This window comes from Nanorana parkeri, unplaced genomic scaffold (assembly GCF_000935625.1).
Source record: "Nanorana parkeri isolate BGI_ZX_2015 unplaced genomic scaffold, ASM93562v1 scaffold274, whole genome shotgun sequence".
Taxonomy (NCBI): domain Eukaryota; kingdom Metazoa; phylum Chordata; class Amphibia; order Anura; family Dicroglossidae; genus Nanorana; species Nanorana parkeri.
Window position 1 is genome coordinate 603,825 of NW_017306542.1, and position 22,937 is coordinate 626,761.

At 42.0% G+C, this 22,937-nt stretch overlaps 1 protein-coding gene across 1 annotated transcript in view; it reads right to left on the reverse strand.

Moving 5' to 3' along the window:
* MUSK (muscle associated receptor tyrosine kinase) overlaps positions 1-22,937 on the reverse strand; it is a 144,451-nt gene that overhangs the window by 71,183 nt on the left and 50,331 nt on the right. The window contains exons 4-5 of the mRNA XM_018557220.1: positions 19,464-19,591; positions 18,689-18,830 (exon numbers count right to left, since the gene is read on the reverse strand). Coding sequence (XP_018412722.1) covers positions 18,689-18,830; positions 19,464-19,591 — 270 coding nt within the window. The remainder of the gene's footprint in view (positions 1-18,688; positions 18,831-19,463; positions 19,592-22,937) is intronic.

Consider the following 22,937-nt stretch of genomic DNA (forward strand, 5'->3'; position numbering starts at 1 on the left):
TGTCTTTATTCAACCTCAAATACTATGTAACTATGTTTAAAGTTGAGGTCATAGCATTGTCTAGCAGTCTTAGGTAGAGTGATGCCAAGGTGAGGAATCGAGTCAGCCCCCCACGCAAACGGATATTTTGCTGATAGGTGTATTTTCAGAGAACTGGGGATATGCAGGTCTAGGATTTGCGATTTTGAAATGTTTAATTTATAAAAAGAAATATTGCTAAATTCGGACAGTAACAAACAGAGTGCTGGTAAAGAAGGAGTAGGTTTTGTGAGTACAAGGAGAATGTCATCTGCATAGAGACTAATTTTATGTGTGGTAGGGCCGAAGGTTACTCCTGTAATATGCTCATCGGAACGGATATGATGGGCAAGGGGTTCCATTAGTAGTACAAAGATGATGGGGGACAGGGGACATCCCTGTCGAGTCCCATTAGTAAGAGGAAAGGGATCCAACAGGGTGCCTGAGAGAAGAATTATCGCGCTAGGGGAAGAGTAGAGGGCTAAAATTGCTGAAAGGATAGTGTCTTGAAAACCAAATTTCTGGAGCACTGCCTTAAGGTATCCCCAATGAACTCTGTCGAACGCCTTTTCAGCGTCTAAGGCGAGGCGTAATGAAGGCAATTTGGATAATTCAATGTGTCGGAGAAGATTGAGGATACGCCTAGTGCCATCCGGGGCTTGTCTGCCTTTCGTAAAGCCTACCTGGTCGGGAAGAATCAAGGAAGGGAGAATGTCAAGGAGACGCAGTGATAAGGCTTTTGCATAGATTTTTATGTCAGAATTCAATAGGGATATGGGCCTATGATTACCTGGAAGGGACGGCTCTTTGTGAGGTTTGGGGATTGTAACAATGATACTTTCCAACATTTCACCAGGAAAAGAACCCATAACCATTGCCTTATTGAGGACATTAGTAAGATGAGTGAGAGTGTCTGCATATGTTTTATAGTATTCGTTCGGAAATCCATCCCCACCAGGGGATTTGTGCATGGGGAGCGAGGCTATGACGTTCCTAATTTCTGAACAAGAAAAAGGTGTAGACAGCTGAGTTATGTGTTGAGATGATAAGGATGGCATATTAAGACGGTTTAGAAACGTCTGAATATTACATTCAGTCGGTTGGGGAGTATCGGGATCATTAGCCAAATTATAAAGTTTGTGGTAATATGATTTAAATATATTAGCCATTTTGTTAGGAGTAACTTCTTTTTTCCCCGTCACCGGGTCAATCAGGGAAGCTAATCTGGAACGAGCATTCCTACATTTAAGTTTGTTAGCTAGCAATGAGCTAGGTTTGTTATGTAGGGCGTATGAGTTAGCTTTTAATTTTTTGAGCATGTGCTCATAGTAATCTAATAGGAGAATTCCCAATGATTGTCGTTCTTCTTGAAGGTCTTTAGAGAGCTGCAAGAAGGAAGATGTTTTATTTAAACCTTCTAGACGTTTTATAGACGTGAGTAAAGCGTTCATTTTTTGGAGCTTATCTTTTTTCATGTAAGCACTTAGTGTTATGCATATCCCCCTGATAACAGCTTTATGGGCATTCCACAGTATATATCTGTCAGTGTCAGGGGAGTCGTTGATGTCAAAACAAACTTTTTTCTCCTCCGCAATTTGTGAAGCAGAGGTCGGGATTGAAAGGAGGAGTGTATTGAGCCTCCAGAGTCGCGGAGTCGCTTTAGGTAGATGATCCTTCACACTGACAGATATAGGTGCGTGGTCTGACCAGGTGATCAAGCCTATATGCGAGGGGGTCATTATAGGCAAAGAAAAAACATCGGTAAAGAATAAATCAATGCGAGAGTAAGTATGATGTACATGTGAGAAGAACGTATAATCACGTTCGTCACCATGTTGACATCTCCATATGTCGGACAGACCATTCCGAAATAACAAATTACCTATAGTGGTATGAGAGGATTTACCTGAGGTGGAAGAATCCAGAACTTTATCAGTAACTGTGTTAAAGTCACCTCCCATCAGGAGAGTACCCGCTTTATGGGTATCAATTATATTGAGGAATTTTTTGAGGAATTTGATCTGACCGACATTAGGGGCGTAAAGATTGACTATGGTGAAAAGTTGTGCATTAATTTCACATTTCAATATAAGAAAACGGCCATTTGGGTCAACAATATTTTCAAGCAAGTTAAAAGCTACTGAGGAGGATACAGCGATAAGGACTCCGGCTTTCTTCTTATCCGCACTGGCGAGGAAAATATGTGGGAAGTCTTTGAATGTAAAGTGGGGAGTTTTAGATTTAGCAAAGTGAGTTTCTTGTACCAGCAGTACATCACTGCGGAGCTGTCTAGCTTCTCGTAGTAGGTTATATCTCTTCTGGGGACTATTGAGGCCTTTGGCATTAATAGACGAAAGTTTAACTGGCATTCATTAAAAAAAGGAGCTAAGTTGAGTGTGTGAAGATCCACCTTGAGTGCAGAGAAGTCTTCCAGTGTTTGTGAGCATTAGGAGATCCATTGACACGGAGAAGCACCATATGAAGAATTGAGGATGAATGAGGACTACTGAAGATGACCAGTGAACGGCAATGAGGAAAAAACCCCAAAACATCAAACATACTAAGCAAAAACAGGTCGGCAAAAAAGGCCAACATACATGGGTAGCATATGCTACTGAAATGTATGGAGACAATAGGCAGTTGATAGAGCCTATTAAAGTCAAACTCATGACTTAATTAACTGTGAGCCCAGGTGAAGGATGCGAGTACCAGGAGCCCCTGGGACATAGGTAAGTGGTGAATGCCCTTCTTAGAGGGAATAGGCGAGGTGATCAGGTCCAATCTTGGGGAATCTTTCTTGGTTCAGTTGGAGTGCGGTTTTCCACCAGAGGATGAGGGATGTTCCAGTCGTTGAGGAGCTTGTAGCCTGCTTCTAGTGAGGCAATCGGGAAGGTTCTCCCCTGATGTGATATCAGGATTTTAGTAGGAAATCCCCATTTGTAGATAATGCGATGTTGACGTAGAACGGTCGTCAGAGGAGCCAATTTGCGGCGATTCAGAAGTGTAAGTTGAGAGAGATCTGCAAAGAGCGAGACCCCTTGAAGCTGCAAAGATGGGGACTGGATAGATTTTGCCGCCATCATGGCTTTCTCCTTTATATGGAAAAAAGTGGATCCGAGCAAGCACGTCTCTAGGGACAGCATCCGGCAGAAAGGACGGTTTGGCTATTCTATAAGCTCGATCCACAAGGAGGTCAGCTGTAGTGGCGTCAGGAATAAGTTCTTTGAGGATTTGAGTGACATGACCTGACAGTTGTTGTGGAGCAACCGTTTCTGGTATTCCCCTAAATTTGATGTTATTGCGGCGTGACCTATCTTCTAGGTCCGCACATTTCAACTTGAGCCACTGTATATCTGAGGATTGAGAATCATGGTGATCCACTAGTATATTGTGACCCTTAGATAAATCACTCATTCTGGTTTCAACATGTGTGACTCTTGTGGAGAGTTGTTGCATAGAGAGAGATAACTTGTCAATCATTGATGAAATATCTTTCTGTAGGGATGAACGTAGTGAGAGCAGCATTTCTTTCATGACTGCTGAAGATGCTGGGTCAGTATTGGAGGGGTATGCATCAAGAGACAGGGAAGATGTGTGAGGTAAATTGGCTGACACTGAGGAACGTGAGGAGGATGACTCAGCTCCTTTAGCTCTCTTTGATTTAGCTGGGCTGCGTGTAGTAGGTGAATCAGGAGGAGATGACTCACCCTGCTGAGATAAGAACGGAGCTGCGGCTGGAGTAGGACTGTCAGTGAGGGAGCCAGCTGACAGGGGAGATCGTGATCGATCTGAGGCAGCTCTCCTATTGCCGGCGCCATTTTGCCTTCCTCCTTTCTGAGAGGCTGGGAAGTCTGTCATCTTCTGGGGCTTCTGATGCCCCTTCCCTCTTTTGGGCATGATCGGTGAGGTCCTGTGGCTAGCAGGCAGATACCTGACCTATTTGCGGGTGAGACAGGCTCCTGGATGCTGTTTAGTACGTCGCTGACAGGGCTTGTGAGAACGGAGCTCTCTCACAGTGCGGCCATTACAATCGGCAGCTGGACACGCCCCCCCGTAAAGTACCTTTTTAACTATCACATAGAAAGTGGAATCACTCTCCTGGATGTACTGTCCTTCAGAATTGTATGAAAAAATTGGATATACATCCTGTGCCAGATAAGACAAATCACATATATTTCAACACTATATTTAGCTGTTTGCCTGGAATTCAGCTTTTAGCCATTTGAAAGAAAAGAAAGCTTAAAAAGGGTTGAACATTGAGGTAAAAGATGCCTTAAAGTTGCTGATCCCCTTGCTGAGTGTTGCTGATCCCCTTCTGAAAATGCTAGCTGCCTGGTTGTTATGTTGATATTGCTGGAAATGTAACAGCATACTGATTGTATTACTGACATTAAGAGATGTAATACTGTCTTTTGAGCTGTAGATGGTGCTGTAGTGCAAAACTAGTCTATGCTAGATTTCAAATTTCATGCTTATATCTATGATATACAGGAAGTTCTCTATATATGCTGTAAATGCTGTATTCTGATATAATGTCCTTATAAGCAAGTAAAACTTAATTCAGCATTCCTCAGCATCTCAGTGCTTCATCTAATACATAACCAACAGGTATAATGGCTTCAATAATTTTCTCTATATCTCTATAGGTTGAACTTGATGGACATGTGTCTTTTTTTAACCTGACTAACTATGTACTATGTGTACTATGTACTATGTATATCCCTGACTCATACAGGTCTATTCACAAAAGGGTGAAGAGTTTGGAAAAGGCAGGAGAAGTGAACAATCTAGGACAAATTAGATGAAGTGGAAAGTGGAGAATTTTTCCAAATCAGCTATTTTGGCCTAGATCCTTCACTTCTCCTGCCTTCTCCAAACTCTTCACACTTTTGTGAATAACCCTGATAATCTCCACAGTCTCTCTTCTGACAGTAGCCATATTTACTAAGGGCAGATTACTAGCTCTCCATTTACTTCCCGGATTTCTGGCACATTTGACTAGACATGTGACTAGGACATGTGACCATGCACATCATCTCGGGGAGGAAAATGCGTTTCCCGGAGATCTCATGAGATTACAAATGAGATTTCCTAGCAACGCTCTGCTGTTGACAAGGCAATCCCAGTGTGCATTGCTTTGGCAAACTGAAGTCATTTGCCCTTTCAAAGCAGGAAGTATTTCAAAATCACAGCATTTTACACCTGACATGTCTATGTTATTATTATTAATCATCATACATAGAGGGATGCATTGGTAGAATTAGATTTTTGAGTGTAAACGTCCGCTTTAATGAAAATGCCTTTTAAGTAGAAATCTCATTCTTATTTATGTTCACGTTTGTTGAAATGTGATGAAAATTAGCAAAGGTATTGCCAAAAGTATCTTTACTAGGAAAATAAACAGTCAGAATTCATATTTTCTATGGAAATATATAGTTATATCTGAGTTACCACTTATATAAACGGGCCGGAAAAATGCAATTAACCTTTCAAACTTTATTTTGCTATAAAAAATATTCTTCAGCTACTACACTTATCATTCATTGAAAGCAAGGATGGTCAAAGATAAACACAACTGTTAGCAATTTTAGCTTTATATAATTAGCAACTTACATTGGCTTCCAAGCTGCAACTTGCCTTCTGGGCCTTATTTTGTAAAAATATTTTTGAGCCAATACAATCAGCATTCATTCAACACAAGGATGAAAAACAACTATTACCTCCAGCCGAGACTGGTGAGTGGAGGTCTAGAACTTCTGTCAGGTTTGAAATGCTTTCCTTGTCCTCATGGAGATTTCTCTTCTCTTTCTTTTCTGTTCTTTCTGACAGCTGTCCCCGGTACAAGAAGTACACCCTCATGGGACTACAGACTTCTTTCCTAACAACTAATTTGATACAAGTCAAATAGACAGGAAATAGGGAGATCTTCCCTTATTTCTTGTTTTGTCAAATAGGCAGAAAGTAAGGAGATGTCTCCCAAATGAGAACATAAAACACAGTAAAAAGTTGACAGTGATAAGAAAAATCCCGCTTAATGCATTTTTTTTCCAGAAAAAAACAACTTTCAATATAGATGAAGAAGAAGTAGAATGCAAATACAGTAAACTCTCTGTTAACCGGTATTCAACTAATCGGAAATTCTCATCTAACCAGAAAAAAATCTTAATGACAGATCAGCGTCCCCAGGTAACCAGGGGACGCTGATCTGCCATTACAATGAGAGTGGAGCGGAGCCGGCTTTGATATCACCGCTGGCTCCGCTAGGCTCTCATTGTAATGACAGCAGGTCCCGGCCAATAGAAAACCGTTGGGCCGAGCTAGCTGTCACTGCTAGCTCCGCCCAATCGTTTTCTATTGTTTACTTTTTTAACTGGTTTTCTATACTGCTCGGTACCACAGAGGTACCGACGGCATTCGGCTATTCACTCACCTCTGTTCGGCCCCTATGAGAATAGACCAAATAGCAGCGTGTAGCCTGCCGGAGGTTCGGCTCAGCCGATCCAGATGTTGGATCGGCCAAGTCGAACTCCTTCTGCACTTCGGGTCGGCCGAACATGCTGAGCATGTCCAGCCGACCCGAACCCAGCCAAAGCAAGCTGATGTACGGCTGATTTCAGTCGGTGTATGGCTGAAATCAGCCGTACAAGTCTGAAGTGAATAGCCGAACAGCGTTCGGCTCACTTCACTTCGGGTCGTGCACACGGCTGCCTTCGGCAGGTTTGTGAATAACCCGCTAAGTGTGTCTGTTTGTCGTAATTTGAGCAACTGGTGGAAAACTAGGTCTCTGCAAGACTTCACTCTGTATAAAGCTGCCCTCCTAAAATATAATTCCTCCCTCCATGCTGCCAAACAGACTTATTTTGCCACTCGCATTAACACATTCTCATCCAGACCTTGTCAGCTCTTTTCTATTTTTAACTCTCTACTATCAGGACAATGCCATTCATTTCAAAAACAAAATAGATGCAATCCGGGAAGAGATCTCCATTGTCCAGTCACCTTCCCCTATTAATGTACCAGTCCCACCATCACACTTACTTTCCTGTTTTGCCCCTGTCACCACAGCGGAGGTTAAAAAGCTTCTCTCTGACTTCTGCCTCACCACCTGCCCCCTGGACCCTATTCCCTCACCACTACTCCGGTCACCCTCTTGCTCTATCCCGCACTCTCTTACTCACAGTTTAAATCTTTCCCTCTCTACTGGCATCTTTCTCTCCCCTCCAAAACACACGCTGGTCATCCCAATACCAAAAAAACCCTCACTGGACCCCACCAACCTTAACAATCTCAGACCTTACTCCCATTCACCTCCAAACTCCTAGAACACGTTATCTACAACTGCCTGAGCCCCCACCTCACTGATAACATCCTCTTTAACCCCTTACAGTCCAGCTTTCGCCCCCAACACTCCATTAGTCCTTTTAAAACTCACTAATGACTAACTGCTAAAACAATGGCCTCTTCTCCTTACTCTTGCAATTAGACCTTTCTGCTGACACTGTTGACCACCTGCTGCTCCTCAAAAAACTCCACTCGCTTGGCCTACAAGACTCTGCTCTCTCATGGTTCTCCTTCTACCTATCTAAGCGCTCATTTAGTGTCACCTACAAATCTAACTCCTCTCCCTATTTCTGTAGGGATCCCCCAAGGCTCTGTCCTTGGACCCCCGTCTCTTCTCTATCTACACCTCCTCCCTTGGTCAGTTGATAACCTCACATGGCTTCCAATACCATCTCTATGCCACTGGCACTCAAATGTATCTTTCCACTCCACAGCTCACCCCCTCAGTGTCCTTGTGCGTTATTAATTTACTAACATATCAGTCTGGATGTCACAACACTTCTTAAAACTCAATCTTTGGAAAGATTACCCCATTATATTTCCTCTCCTCGCCCCTGCACCTTCCCCAAACTTTCCCATTGAGATTGATAACACAACTATCCATCCCTACCTCCATGTCAAGGTGCTAGGTGTCATCCTTGACTCAGACCTGTCAGGGTATTTCTATATAAAATTACAAAAACTGATGAACTATGACTTGTACAGAAACTAAATCAAACTTTTCTGTGCAACAGGCCAAAAGTTTGTGCTGGACAGAGAGATAAAAGTCAAAATATGAACAACTACTTACAAAACCATCCACAACTTGCCTCTGGCTATATCTCAAACCTTGTCTCAAAGTATCACCCTAACCATCCCCTCTGTTCTTCCAAAGACCTCCTGCTCTCTAGCTCCCTCATCAACTCCTCCCATGCTCACCTCCATCACTTCTCTAGAGTCTCTCCCATCCTCTGAAACCCTTTACACCAACCTGTCCATCTATCTCCTACTCTAACTGCCTTTAGGTGATCCCTAAAGACTGATTTATTCAGGGAAGCCTATCCCGCCTCAAACTAACCAGTGAATTATCACTTTCTCAGACAATTCCTCGCAACACAGATACCTCCTGATGTATCACTTGCCTCTACCTTTAAGATTGTAAGTAGGGATGCACCGATACCAAGTACAGTACTCGGTACAAGTACAAGTACATGTACCAATACTTTTCGAGCCCCAAGACTAGACTAGAGAAAAATTCAAAATTTAGGAGGCAGCTGTAATTTGTAAGGAGCACACGGAGCTCCTGGGATTTGTACATCTCTGTTTTATTGTATGATTTTGTTTTTATAAATATAAATAAAGAGATGCACCAATACCAGTTTTGGTGGTTTTCTCATGACCAGGGCCCTCCTTACAATCTTGTCTAGAATTGTATTGTAATGTCTTCCTTATATTGTAAAGCGCTGCACAAACTGTTGGCGCTATATAAATCCTGTATAATAATAATAATAATAATAATAATAATAGCATTATTTAAACCTATTTTTAATATAACTCTCAAACAACCAGAAACTACATTTATCCGGAATCTACCAATCCCCGTGGATTATGGATAACGGGGAGTTTACTGTAATACAGTACAGTAATACAATCTTGAACACATCCAAAACACACCTCACTCCAAACACCCTACATGAAAATTGAAGGCATGTTAATTTAGCATATGTCAAAATAGCAGAGAATACAAGTAATTGCTGCCTTGCTTTTTTTTTCCGTTCCCTAAGCTGTATTATTTTCCAAATTATATAACATACAACATTTATACAAAAATAAGTTACTAAATAAATAAAAAAACCACACCACATAATTATACCATTAATATGCCATCAGAAAGAAATTATTAAATCCACTTCCATCTATTGGGCTCATATTATACTATGCTGCCTTGCTTTACTTGTCACTAGAAATGTTTGCTACATCAATCATCCAACATGGTTGTCATATGATAAACTGCTGCACATAATTAATTTGTGTAGCACGTAATAGCAATAATCCACTAATAGTAGCACAATGTTCAGAATTTGTTCGATCAGTCACTACTCCTCAAAACTGCATATGTAATAATTGCTGGTGATTACTTACAGGACAATTACTGCTATAGCAAAAATTACCAAAGCATGCCTAGCCTAAAACCAAATCTATTGCTTTAAGGGCCCATTCACACCACATCCAGATCATCTCCAGACCAGATTGTTTCCAGACCCAAAATGCATCCTAATGTATCCCTATGCTATTTCTGGCCTTTGTTCACACCAGTGCAGTCCGTTCTGGACCAGAAAAATACTGCATACCTCATTTTGTCTTGTCTGAAATGCACTGGAACTGAGGGCAGGTTCACACCATTTTCCAGACCAGATCTGGTCTGGAAAATAGTGTGAACCTGCCCTAAAGGAAATTGCCGTATCTAAGAGCAGAGATCTCCCCTATATCATAATATTCAGCTCAGTATCAGCTGCACCTATAGAGAAGATAATGTACTATACAGTACATAGAAAGCTAACCATACACTGCTTGAAGTCCTGCTGACTTGCCAAAAATTCATGAAAGAGTTGATTTTTCAATGGACTTTTGTTGAGGAATTCTGAGCTGAAGAATGATTGCACATAATCAGCTATTGTCACTGCTCATTTTTTCTGACAGTGGCACACCCTCTGATGGAGAATTGAGGAGTCAAGCATTTGATGGAGGAGTCAAACATTTTTTGTCATTCATAAGGTGTTTTATCAGTTAAGTCTTAAGCTGGCCATACACCTTACAACCATCGCACGACTTTAGTTGTGCGATGGTTGTAAGGTCATTAATATTTCGTACGACCTGCCCATCTTGGACAGGCAGATCATACTTTCGTCTTCCGAGCATGCTACCAATAAGCCGAAAATCGTAGATTTTCGTCAAGTTTTCCAGCGTGCTAGGAAGACGAAAGTCGAGCGACCGTACAGTAGATGCGGCCGCACACTGCCCATACACCTGCCGATTATCGTACGATCGCGGGATCACCCGCGATTATCGTACGATAATCGGCAGGTGTATGGGCACCATTACCCTGATTTTTGTCAATTATGTTGTTGATTGTTTCTCACAAAATGTGTGGTAATGAGGCCGGGATCTGTGGAAGGACAATATTGACCTGAAGGCAGAGAGGCAACTTTGTGGTCATTGTTTGTCATTGATTTTCCCCCTATATATGTTTTGTCTACAGACAGAAAAATAACCAACCTAGAATTCAATAATGTAAAATCCAACTGAATATACAGAGTGGTACAAATGAAATTTAAAGTACAGGTAGACGTTTGCTTTTTTTTAAAAAGCCCTTTATCATTCATCTCTATCACCCCAGAGTTTTTCCACTTGTTTACAATGACATCCTGTCACATATGCTGTGCAGTGGATATGTATTTTAATTTTTGAATGCATATTATAGGTAAACATGCTGTTCTTTACAATTGAAGTCATAGACGTGGGATCTTCCTATATTACAAATTCAGGAGTTTAACCAGCTAGTAGATTAAATATAAAAAAAGGAAATCTCCATTATTTATACAATAATGAAAGGCTCAAATAATAGAAAAAGTTACAATTTAATAACATTCACCCATCCTTTTTATTTAAAGCAGAGTATTCATTATTTACAAAGTTATACTCACCTGATCCTCGGACCGGCAGCGTTCCCTCCAGCCTATTTCCTCCTCTACGGCAACAATGCTATGTCCCTTGGCGTACTCACGTCTTACACACAGTGTATAGAATGTGGTGTCACACAGGACCTTAGACTGCTGCAGCAGAGGGGGAGAGAGACTCCACTGACTGGTCTAATAGCAAGCCAGCTCAGAGGATCAGGTGAGTATAACTTTTTTATTTTTGACCCTAGGCAAAAACCAGCACTTAACCCTTGCAGTTCTGGGGTAGCCCCACTGCAAGGGTTAATACAATGTATACCCGGAGTTGTACTTTAAGGCTGGAAAAGGAAATGTGCTAGCATGAGCAAGAGTACTTGTCAACATATGTTATTTAACATACACATATTAAATAGTTTATCTTACATCCTGCTAAAGTCAAAATTTATGTTATTGTTATGCTGCAACGTTCTGTATAACACACTTCTGAGCTCATTAGGCAGTGCAGCAGTGCAGGTAGTGTGTGCCAAGAGCTCTCTAACTGTTCCATGAGGTCACTTGGTTCTGTGTAGCTGTCCCAAATCATTTCCTGTAATGTAAATAAATAAAACATCTGCTCTGCCATTATAATTAAAGTCAGTGATTCAGGCAATCTGTAATTTAACACCATCCCTTCCCTCATGATGAATGTGTTGAGATTTTGTGGGGTTTTAGCATGAATTGTAAAAGATATTCAGAAGAACTTGTGAATATGAACAAGTTGGTTTATTTAACACATCTTTAGAAAGTCATGGATACATGTGTACATTTTATATAACTATGCAGTCGTACTGAGTTTTAGGTCTAAAGCTGGCCATACACCAGGAGATTTTGTTTCTAGAAAATTTGTTCGACTTACTAATCGCTTATGGGATCAAATCAATTACCAATTTCAACTGCAGTGGCGAAAAATGTCAAAGGAGCAGGATTGAGAATTTTTCTCAAACGAATTTCTAACATATGGTTGCACTCAAAGGGCCGGTTGTATCAGTACGACTATAAAAATGTATCTACTCTTTATATCTGTAAAAAATAAGTAAAGGCAAATGAAAAATACAGCAAGCCCAGTTGCCTTGACTTATTTACAATGACCTGGATGAATGAGAACCTTCACAGACATATCTACTCTTTATCATATGTATCTGCATTCAATTATTACTAGCTTTAGTAATAACTTAATAACTAGCTCTGAAAGTAGAAGTCAAGGAAAAATAAGGCCAATAATGGTGGGCTATGTGGACGCTCAGGTGGGCTATGCGGGGTCTATGGTCGGATGTGTAGACAATCAGGTGGCTCTGCAGGTTCTATGGTGGACTGTGTGGACTCTCTAGGGGCTTATGGGGTCTATGCTGGGCTGTGCTGATTCTCAGGTGGCTGTTCAGGTTCTATGGTGGCCTGTGTGGCCTCTCAGATGTCTGTACGGGGTCTATGCTGGGCTGTGCGGGGTCTTAGGAGAGCCGTGACGTTTTCCCAGGGGTCCCAGTGAATCTCGGCGTGTGCGGGTGGTGTGGATCTACAGGAAGAAACAGATTTTTGGCGCCACATTTCACAAGAAGGCAGCCGGGACTTGATGAGGACCTCGGCAGCCTTCCCATGAAGCCTGGCACCTGTTTACAGTGCCAGCTTCTGTTTAAAAATTGAAAGCTGCAGGAGAGGTACGAGTGCCACATGAAATGGCCTGGAGAGCCGGATTCGCCTGGCAGGCCTTGTGTTTGACAAAAGTGCACTAAGGAATGTGAAACGCATTTTTTAAGTTGGCTGTAGTTGTGTTTCAAATGCTTTTCTTATGGACTTGGTTTTTAAGTCTGATGTAGCATTAAACAACAAGATTGGCTGAATAAAAAATGGGTTTCAATGTTATCATATTTTCTCTCCATGTATGCTTTTTTATATACTATGAGGGGAATTTATCAAAACTGAAGCAGGCAAAATCTGGAGCAGCTGTGCACAACAACCTCTCAGCTTCATTTTCAAAAAGAGGGAAGCTGATTGGTTGCCATGGGCAACTGCCCCAGATTTTGTCTGCTCCAATTTTGATAAATTCCCCTTCCCCTGTGAGTTACTGAAGTAGTATAGTTTTTTTTTTGCTTAGCTTAATAAAAAAAAGGTGAAGTTATTTACACTTAGGGGTCTATTCACTAAGCTGCCGTAGGCAGCCGAGTGAATGACCGACCTGAAGTGCATTTTAAAAAATTGTTTTTATTCTGACACGGCTCCGTGTCACAATATAAAAAGAAAAAGGAAGAAGCAGTGTTTCTCTCCTGGGCGACCGTGAGACTCCCGGAGCGCCCGGGAGAGTTAGGCTGTCTGGAGATCAGTGTCCCTGGTTAGCTGGTAACCAGGGACGCTGATCTCTCTGCAAGTGGCTGGAGCCAGATCACGGCTGGCTCCGCCCAGCTGTCAGAAGCAGGCTGTCGCCGGCCGCTCTGCCAGCTTCGGCTTTCAGCGCGGCTCGCCGCTCGGCCAAGTTCGGGAGCTGTACGGGCTATAGTGAATAGCCTGTTCAGCAGCCCTTCGGTTCTCCTGAACCGAAGGGGTCCTGGGGCAGAAGCTAGCCGAAGGATCGGCCGAAGCTACGGCTAGATCCTTCGGCTGCTTCGTGAATAGACCCCTTAGAATACCCAATCATGTGCAAGGGAAACTTTAAAAAAAAAACATTTTTGCTTGCACATGATTGGATGATTAAAGTGAACTATTTCACCTTGTTCATCAAGAAATCACTGACTTTGCTATCTTCTCTTGTTTAGTAAATCATTCCCTGTGTGTGTAATGAGCAAAAATATGGCTGCCCCAGCAAATGTATATAATTGCAATGTATTCATTGGAGTCAGATGTAGTGTTTTTACTACAAGTTACTGTGATATGTTTGAGTTGGATGTATCATGTGTTCCATGCTAGTCTCAAGGTGAAATGTATTATTTGGACAGCTAGGACAGTCATGACGTATAAGGTAGTAAGAAAAGTAGATACATAGCACATACAGTCCTAGGGCTAGGGCTGTAGAACCACAGGGGCCTCCCTAAACTTCTAGCAGTGGTAACTCAATACACATTTTGAAGTTTTATTGTCAACACTCACATTGGAGATGTGGTAGGAGGTCTGAATATCTGCCAATGATACCAGCTGAATATTAAAAAATACACTGTACTTTGTTCTTATCAAGACTCAGCCAGATCTTCCTAAAAAGATCTAATTTTAACTAAGCATGGAGTTTGCATATTCTGGTTAATTACATGTTTATCACTGATGCACATTAGGCATAGACTGGCATTTCATATTTACAAAAATATCTGCTTAGTAATAATGTTCTGTAGTCACAGTTGCCTTGTCACAACTCTAAAAATAGATTTATTTTTTTTTGCAAATAAGTAAAGAGAATATTGCAAACAGATAGCTGATACTGGAGCTCCTTTATGAAACCAGTGTCTACAGAACTCCCTTCTATATCCAGAACAAATACAGGCCCACGGGCTATATTCAGCAAGCTGACATTCCAAAGCAAAGCGGAAGGTCATGTCATTCCAGGACAGTGTGGCATCTTCTGTCTGTTTCCGTTCTACCTTTACTGAAACATTATTCTTCTGTGGAAATGTCATAGACTTTTTCTGGCTGTCAGTTTCTGCAAGCAGCTTAACATCTTCTAAAAGCCAGGATAACAAAGTTTATCGACAGCCACAACAAGAAAAACATTTTCAATGCCGAAACAAGAGAATCGTTGTAATGCCATAATAAAAGAAAACACTTCTAACTGATGTGAATTTTAACTGTTGCACATTATTCTGATGAAAACATGCGGCTGCTGCATTTTGTTTCAGAAAACTTTATGACTATAAAATGGGCTTAAAATGGCATAGTACAGTACACTGTGTTTATTTTATTAAGTGTGATAGAATTTCAGAACATTCTGCAGGTTTCTGTATTGCACATCTTTGTGTCAACAAGAACTATTAGCAAGAATTTATTAACAATATGCTGAGTGAATATGGTCACCATTTCCGCGTTTTTAACTTACAATAGGGCTAGCTAAGCCTCATCCTTTGTTGGCTTGTTTTACTTAATGCTTCATGTCTCTGACTTTAGCTAGCCACTTCTCTGGCTTAGCTATCTCACTTATTCTATCTCCAATGAGCATGCTCTTATTGGCTACCAAGGGGCTCTCATTGGACAAAAAGATGGGGGAGGGGTGGGAGGCTTAGTTAAGGGTCCAGGGCTTAGATCCAATGTGAGAAAAGTAAAAAGTAATGAAGCGCCACAAACTATCTCTTCTCAATGGAAAATCCTCTTGGGCATACTGGAGGATGCTGCCCCAAAGAAAGCCGGGAAAGCTATAGATCTATAAAGTAAACACAGAGGGGGCTCCTTTCCTGGTGCAGATCAATTTTATTTCGGTAAAAAGCCGGAAGGTACTCACACGTGAACGTTCTGAAGAAGGGGCGTACCCCGGAAACGCGTTACCGTCACCATCACACAGGATCCGTCCAGTGGATGCTCACTGCCTGTCAGCGTAATTTACATGACTGTGTGACACTCATCCTTTGTGAGTACCTTCCTGCTTTTTACTTCATGTTTACCGAAATAAAATTGATCTGCACCAGGAAAGGCGCCCCCTCTGTGTTTTCCAATATGAGAAAAGTTGAATTCTCAAAGTGAAACCAGAATCCAAGGGGGCACACTGAATACATTTTCTGGCTGTATAAAGGTCACACTTAGGTTCTCTTATTGGACAAAAGGATGGAGGGTTGGGGCCAGGCTTAATATAGGGTCCAGGGCTTAGACCCAATATCAGAAAAGTGGAACTCCGAAAGTAAAAAACAGAAAAAACAGAAAAAACTGAATCTGAAGGGGCACACTGAATACCTTTTTCTGGCTGTGTGAAGGTCATACCTAAGGGCACTGATTGAATAAAATATGGGAGGGGGCCAATGCTTAGGTTAGGGTTCAAGGCTTAGCTCCAATACCAGAAAAATAAAAATCTCAAAGTTAAACAAGAATCCAAGGGGGCACACTGAATACCTTTTCTGACTGGAGACTCCCGGAGCGCCAGGGAGAGTTAGGCTGTCTGGAGATCAGTGTCCCTGGTAAGCTTTTAACCAGGGACGCTGATCTCTCTGCAAGTGGCCGGAGCCAGCCGTAAGATCACAGCTGGCTCCGCCCAGCTGTCAGAAGCAGGCAGTCGGCCGGCCGCTCTGCCAGCTTCAGCATTCAGCACGGCTCGGCGGAGCCGATGCATATGCGTTCGGCTCGACTGAGCAGCTCGGCCACATTCGGGAGCTGTACGGGCTATAGTGAATAGCCCGTACAGCACCCCTTAGGTCCTACTGAACCGAAGGGGTCCTGGGGCCGAAGCTAGCCGAAGGATCGGCCGAAGCTACGGCTAGATCCTTCGGCAGCTTTGTGAATAGACCCCATAGTGCACAGTGCATGCGTTTTTTAAAATGATACTTTACTCACCGCTGTGAGAAGGCTGTGTTTCTGCCTGAATGTGCAAGTATGCACAGTGCAATACTTACCTTACATATGTGCCCTTCTCCAGTGCTGTTGGATCAATCTTTGATCCCCTGCTCTGTACCCCACCACCGCCACTTCTGGGTTCCCAAGCATCCTCTACAACCATTGGGTGGCCACTGATGATGTATCTCCTGCGCATGCACAAATGCACATTTACAACATCTAAGAGACCTTATCACCTTAGAGTTAATGAGTGTGTACACTGCATTGCGCATGCACTATATAGTGTACAGTATAAATTGTTGGGGGAGAGAGGAATCATTTTTTTTGCAGAAGAGACTCTGCATGTTTCTTCTGACCACAATCCCCAAAATTCTTTATATTTGTAACTTTACTTCTCCTTTAAGCATTTAAATTAGGGATTTTGGATGCATTGCTCTTGCACATCCATATCCTTGCTATGTAAGGCACTTCAGCATGTGCACATATTTACACAAGCCTTGCTTGTCCGCCATCACTGGTAGGTATGTTTTATGCCCATACACAGGGCTGCATTTAGAGGGAACCCTTCTCAACTCAATTTAACTGGAAAAAAAAACATTTTGTCCTTAGATGCACATTAAAGTGTATATAAACCCTAACAAGAACTTTGTTTTGCTTCATTTTGGTCTGTTAAATATAACATTGAACGTGTTTTGTTTATATCTAAATGGGAAACAAATACCTGTTGACCCTGTCAGAAATGTTTTGCGCTTATAACTTTCTGTTCTCTCTGCCTGTGTTTCATTCATATCAGTTAGCATTCTTCCCAGCTTTCTCTCTATACTAAAACATTTTCCCCAATATTATGGAGAAATGAAGGCAGGAAATGGTTTGTAGTCCTGTCTTAGGGTGACAACTTTGCTCCTCCATAGATGACATATAATGAATGAGCATTGTCATAGTAAAACAGAAATGATCTAGGTGGGGGAATCAACACATCTACGGACTGGAAAGCTGCAATACATTACATGTTTTGTTCCTGAGTTTAGATACACTTTAAAGGAGAACTATGAGGTGAGTGCTTTTCACTCACCTCATAGTTCTAGCCGACCTTTGACAATGAGACTGTCACAGGTCGGCTCAGTAGATCGGGAGGTGAGTGAACACATACCGGGTTTGCTCGCCTCTCGATCCTGTCACGGCTCTCTGCCGTGACAGGGGGAGGGGCTGGATTCCCCTCTCCCCGCTCCGATCTGCCAGCGCTGACTGGCGGAACGGACGGGGGAGGGGGCGGGTATAGCTGGCTCTGCCTCTAGATAGGCAGAGCCAGCTGTCACACACGCAGCTGGGCGGATCCCGTAATCTAAGTCGTGATGCGCTCCGGCTGCGGCGTCTCAGTATACCGCTAGCTGTAGCTCGCGGTATACTGAGCTCAGGGCAACGGGAGGACACTAGTTTGTGTCCTCCCGTTACCCTAAGGAGAACTATGGGGAAAAACACTGACCCCATAGTTCTCCTTTAAGTAAGTGTAAGTAAGTCCCAGATAAGGGCCAGCCATTAGGCCCAATGGAAGATGCAGTGCAAACAAAGTATCAGAAAAAATAATCCTAATTTAGGTTTAAGCCTATCCCATACTCTTAATCTCAAGAAAAAACCAAAAACAAATAAAACCAGAACGCACAATATCTAAATATAACTTCAGCTTTAACTTCTAGGCAAATATTTATTGTGCCAAGACAAACGTATGCTGTAGTATATTAGTGACTACAATTCTGGCAACAATTGTTTGAAATACCAGTAAGACATTAAATGCTATGTCCCCCAGTTTTCTCACATTCTATACACTGTGTATAGAACATGATGATTTACAGGGCCTTAGGCTGCTGCAGAGGAGGGAGAGAGAGGTACAGAGACTTATCTAAATGCAAGCCGGCTCCAAGGTTAAGTTGCTATATCTTTGTTATTTTAATCCCTAGACCTAAATAAGCACTTAACCCTTGCAGTGTGGGAGTAGCCCCCCTTCTCGGAGATCTTTTTCCCTGGAGATCTTCTTTAAAGCCGGCTTAATTTGGACACACCTTCTGTAGGCATTACAGACCCATTGCAAACACTATAAAATATAGAGCATAATATGCTTTGAATAACAGTGATCAGGTCCATCTTCATTGCTTGCTTTAGCAGACAGACAGCACTATACATAATATTACCTTCTACTTCTAGCAGTGCAGGTTTGGATATTGTAGTACCAAGGCTGTTCTTGGCTACACAACGGTACTGACCAACATCTTCCCTTTGTACTTTCTGAATTCTCAGGCTTCCAGAATCCAAAATGGAGATGCGTGCATTTTCCTACAAATGAAGAAATAAATGATGTCTCTTGAGAGCAGTCAAATCCTACGCTGTTATGTGAAACAGTATAGAATTAAACTAAAATCAAAAAGTGAAGATCTGCTGTTAACATTTAGAAATGTTAATTGTGCCTTAGCAGTATCCAGAAAAATTTACATTTTGTCTGAAATTCCTCCTGAAAAATAACAGAGCAATTCCTGATATGTGAGTGCGCCTAGGTAATTCTATGCTGACAGCTTCACAGCTGTACAGTATATCTGCAGTGTGAGATCTAAGGCTCTGTTGCCTCTGACTGCTAGTCTCAGGAGATTTGGAGTGAGATTTGGTGATGGATGTACTGTAAATCCCTGTCTCTACTGAGATGGCCACCCCATCACAGAGACACAGTGCAGAACACGGCATGGTGAGTAAGTAATAGGGAAAAGATCAGCTGCACATAGACCACAGGCAATACAGGTGACTGGTGGTCTGCCTACCTTTTTTGGGGCACAGCTTTCAGAGAACAGTTCCTCTTTTATTTGATGTTTTGTGGATAATAGCCAGAGGCTGTGCTGGGACTTGTCTCCTTTGTTAGGTCGTTTGAGGCAACAATTGATCATAATAGCCATAAAAAGGATTTTATTTTCATATTACCTTAACAGCATTTTCTCCTTTTAGCCAAGAAACAAAAGGCTTCGGGTTTCCCAAGGTATTGCATGGCAGGACAGCTTTGACACCTTCAATAAGTTTTACATTCATTGGTGGACGGGTGATTTTTGCTTCTAAAAACAAGAAGAGAGTATTTCTAACAAAATACATATTATTAGCCAAGTGTCCTGTGAATAAATGATAGATGTTTTAAGCTTTTATTAGCATAAGATAAAAATATATAATACTATCCATGATGACCGAGTTCCTTCAGGTACTAATATTTTTACATCAAAAGGAATGTATAGTGTTTAAATATTTTCTTTATTGTGTTGATAAGTAAAAAATAGAATTGAAAAATAAGCAATATTGCATGTGAATATTAAAAGGGTTATTCACAAAAGGGTGAAGAGTTTGGAGAAGGCAGGAAAAGTGAACAATGTAGGACAACATAGCTGATTTGGAAACATTCTCCAATTCAGTTGCCTTTCCAGTTCAGCTATTTTGGCCTAGATCGTTCACTTCTCCTGCCTTCTCCAAACTCTTCACCCTTTTGTGAATAACCCTGTAAGTATTTTCATTTCCAGCCAGTAGATTGCGCTCTAGGTGACTTTTCACTTATTTACAGTTCTATTCCTAATTACTAAAATATACCAACTTAAATGACATTAAAGGTGAGTTTAATCTTAAAAATGCATTCAAGTACCTCAACTATTAACACAAATGTATCTTATTTGTAAATCATCTCTGAATTGTTGCTGACACTGTCCTTCCTTCTGGAGAGTGGCTACTTTTGTTTCCCATGGTCCCTGTGTGTGTTGTAATGTAGCCACCGCTCCAAACTCACTTCCGTAATGGACTTCAATTTCATAATTAGTTTAATAATTTGTATTGGGATTGTAGTCTATCACGAGAGTGAGCTTGGAGTGGTGGCTACTTTATAACACACAAAGGAACCATGGGGAACAAAAGTAGCCACCCTCCAGAAGGAAGGACAGCGTCAGCACCAATTCAGAGGTGATTTGAGGATCTACAGCTGAGTGATACACAAATAAGATACATTTATGTTAATAGTTAGGGTACCTGTATGTATTTTAAGATTTAACTCCTGACTTTAGTGTCACCTTAATAATCAGAGAGATGCATATCTCCCCACCTTCCCCCTCCTTCTCTGCTCTGCGAGGGCTGTAAGAAGAATGCAAGTCCAGCAATCAGCCTGGTCACTCATTCACATGCACAAGTAATGCCGCTTTGCCTCCAAACTTAGCCTTAGGGGCTAATTTATAAATCTTCTGCCCAGCATATAGCTGGAGGAATGCCGTTGGCATAGCAATGCACCACTAGATGGTACTGAGGAACATCTTGTCATCTATCGGCGGTAGTGCAGTGTAAACAGCATCCGTCCAGCTATGCACTGGGCAGAAAATTTATAATTCAGCCCCTTAGTTGTAACTCATATTATAGCACTGAAGCTGACAGGGAGCATGCACAAAAGTGATCTGTGGGGGTGGGGCATAGCGGAAATGTGGAAGACAGGCATCCGACACATTTGGAAGTGTTGAGTCCCTGTAAACTTACAGACCTCAGTACATTAAATAAAAGGAACATTTTAAAGAATTTTGTTGTAGACTGGAAGTAGATATTATTCACTGCTACTCAGGGCCATCTTTAACGCAGGGCAAAAGGGGCGGGTGCCCCAGGCACAGTCATTGTTGTGGGGCCCTTTGAGCCTGCAAAAGATACACTTGTGGCACTGTTACATAGTGGTCTATTCACAAAGCTGCCTAGGCAGCCGAGTGAATAACCGACCCAAAGTGAAGTGAGCCGAACGCTATTCACTTCAGGCTTGTATGGCTGATTTCAACCGTACACCCACTAAAATCAGCCGTACATCGTCTTGCTGCGGCTGGCTTCGGGTCGGCCAAACATGCTCGGCATGTTGCGCCGACCCGAAGTGCAGAAGGAGTTTGATTCAGCCGATCCAACTTCTGGATCGGCTGAGTCGAACCTCCGGCAGGCTACTCACCTCTGTGGTAGAAAAGAAAAACAGTTAAAAAAGAAGAAAAAATAAAATAGAAAATGATTGGGAGGAGCTAGCAGTGAAAGCTAGCTCTGCCCAACTGTTTTCTATTGGTCGGGTGGTTCTGCTGCCGTCAGAATAATAAATCAAAAAAGCCAGCATAGGAATGCACAGCTAGATTCCTATTGGCTATTTCACTTTGCAATAACCAATAGCCGACAGGACCAATAGTCCTGGGGACGAAGGATCAGCCAAAGCTACGGTTAGATCCTTTGGCAGCTTAGAGAATAGACCCCATAGTTACATAGTTAGTCAGGTTGAAAAAAGACACAAGTCCATCAAGTTCAACCTGTTCAGTTTAGTATGCAATCGGCTTCACATAGTGCTGCTCTACCCCTGCCGTATGGACATATGCATAGGTGAAATTGCATGGTGGGGTTTGGTGGGTATGGGTGAGAGGGGGCCCAAGAAAATGTTTGCCCAGGATCCAATCAATATTAAAGACAGCTCTGCTACTACTGCAAGCAGAGATCTGGTAACAGGGTCTTTTTTAATACTTGTAATAGAATTCACCCCAGACCATTATAGTTTCCTTTTAAGTATATCCTGACTGGAGTCCTCCTTTACACTTCATCAATGAGCATCTAGAATTTTTATGATGCTCTGTGTTTCTCATCCTAATTCTCCTGTCTGCCTATTCCTCGTGTGCCAGCTGTTTAACTGATAATAATAAAATGCTAAATCATTGAAATGGGATTTAGTTACTAATTAGTGCAAAATAGAAAATCAAGCATGCATGAAAATGGCTGTTCGTGCTTAAAGGAGAATTTCCGGCAAAAGAATAATCTCAGTAATAAGTAAGCCATAAGAATAGCCACTTACATGTGTCTGCATATTGTTTGGCAGTCTTCTTTCTGGTGAGTTAAGGACTCCTCTACATGTTACATATCATGCCTATCTGCTGTTTTTGTGGTTCTGAACACACCCAGTAGTCCTGCACTCTACAGACACCCTAAATCAATTCTGTTATTCAGGTTCTTAGAAGTTTCACATTTCGATAAAATGATTTATAGAGCTTCAGTCTAAATTAAATGATTCTGTAAGATGTGCAGAGATTCTGCACTCTGGTTCCCAAAATGGCTTTCCTCCTCCCAGCTCCTCTGTCCCACAATGGCTCATCTCCTCTCAGGTCCTCTGTCTCCAAATGGCTACCCTTCCTGGCTAGATCCTTCAGCAGCTTAGTGAATAGACCCCTTAGTAAAATGCAGGGGCCTCAGCCTCTTTATCCTAACTAAACCCATTCACAATCATCAGAAACCCCTGATTGGTCCACCAAACCTAATCAGAGCTGTCTCATGATACCGATTGGATGGCAACTTAAATGCCTTTGATCTAATCACTACTTTGGTTACCCATCCCCTGGCTGGCTCCATTTTGTCTACGAAGAGTATATATATGAA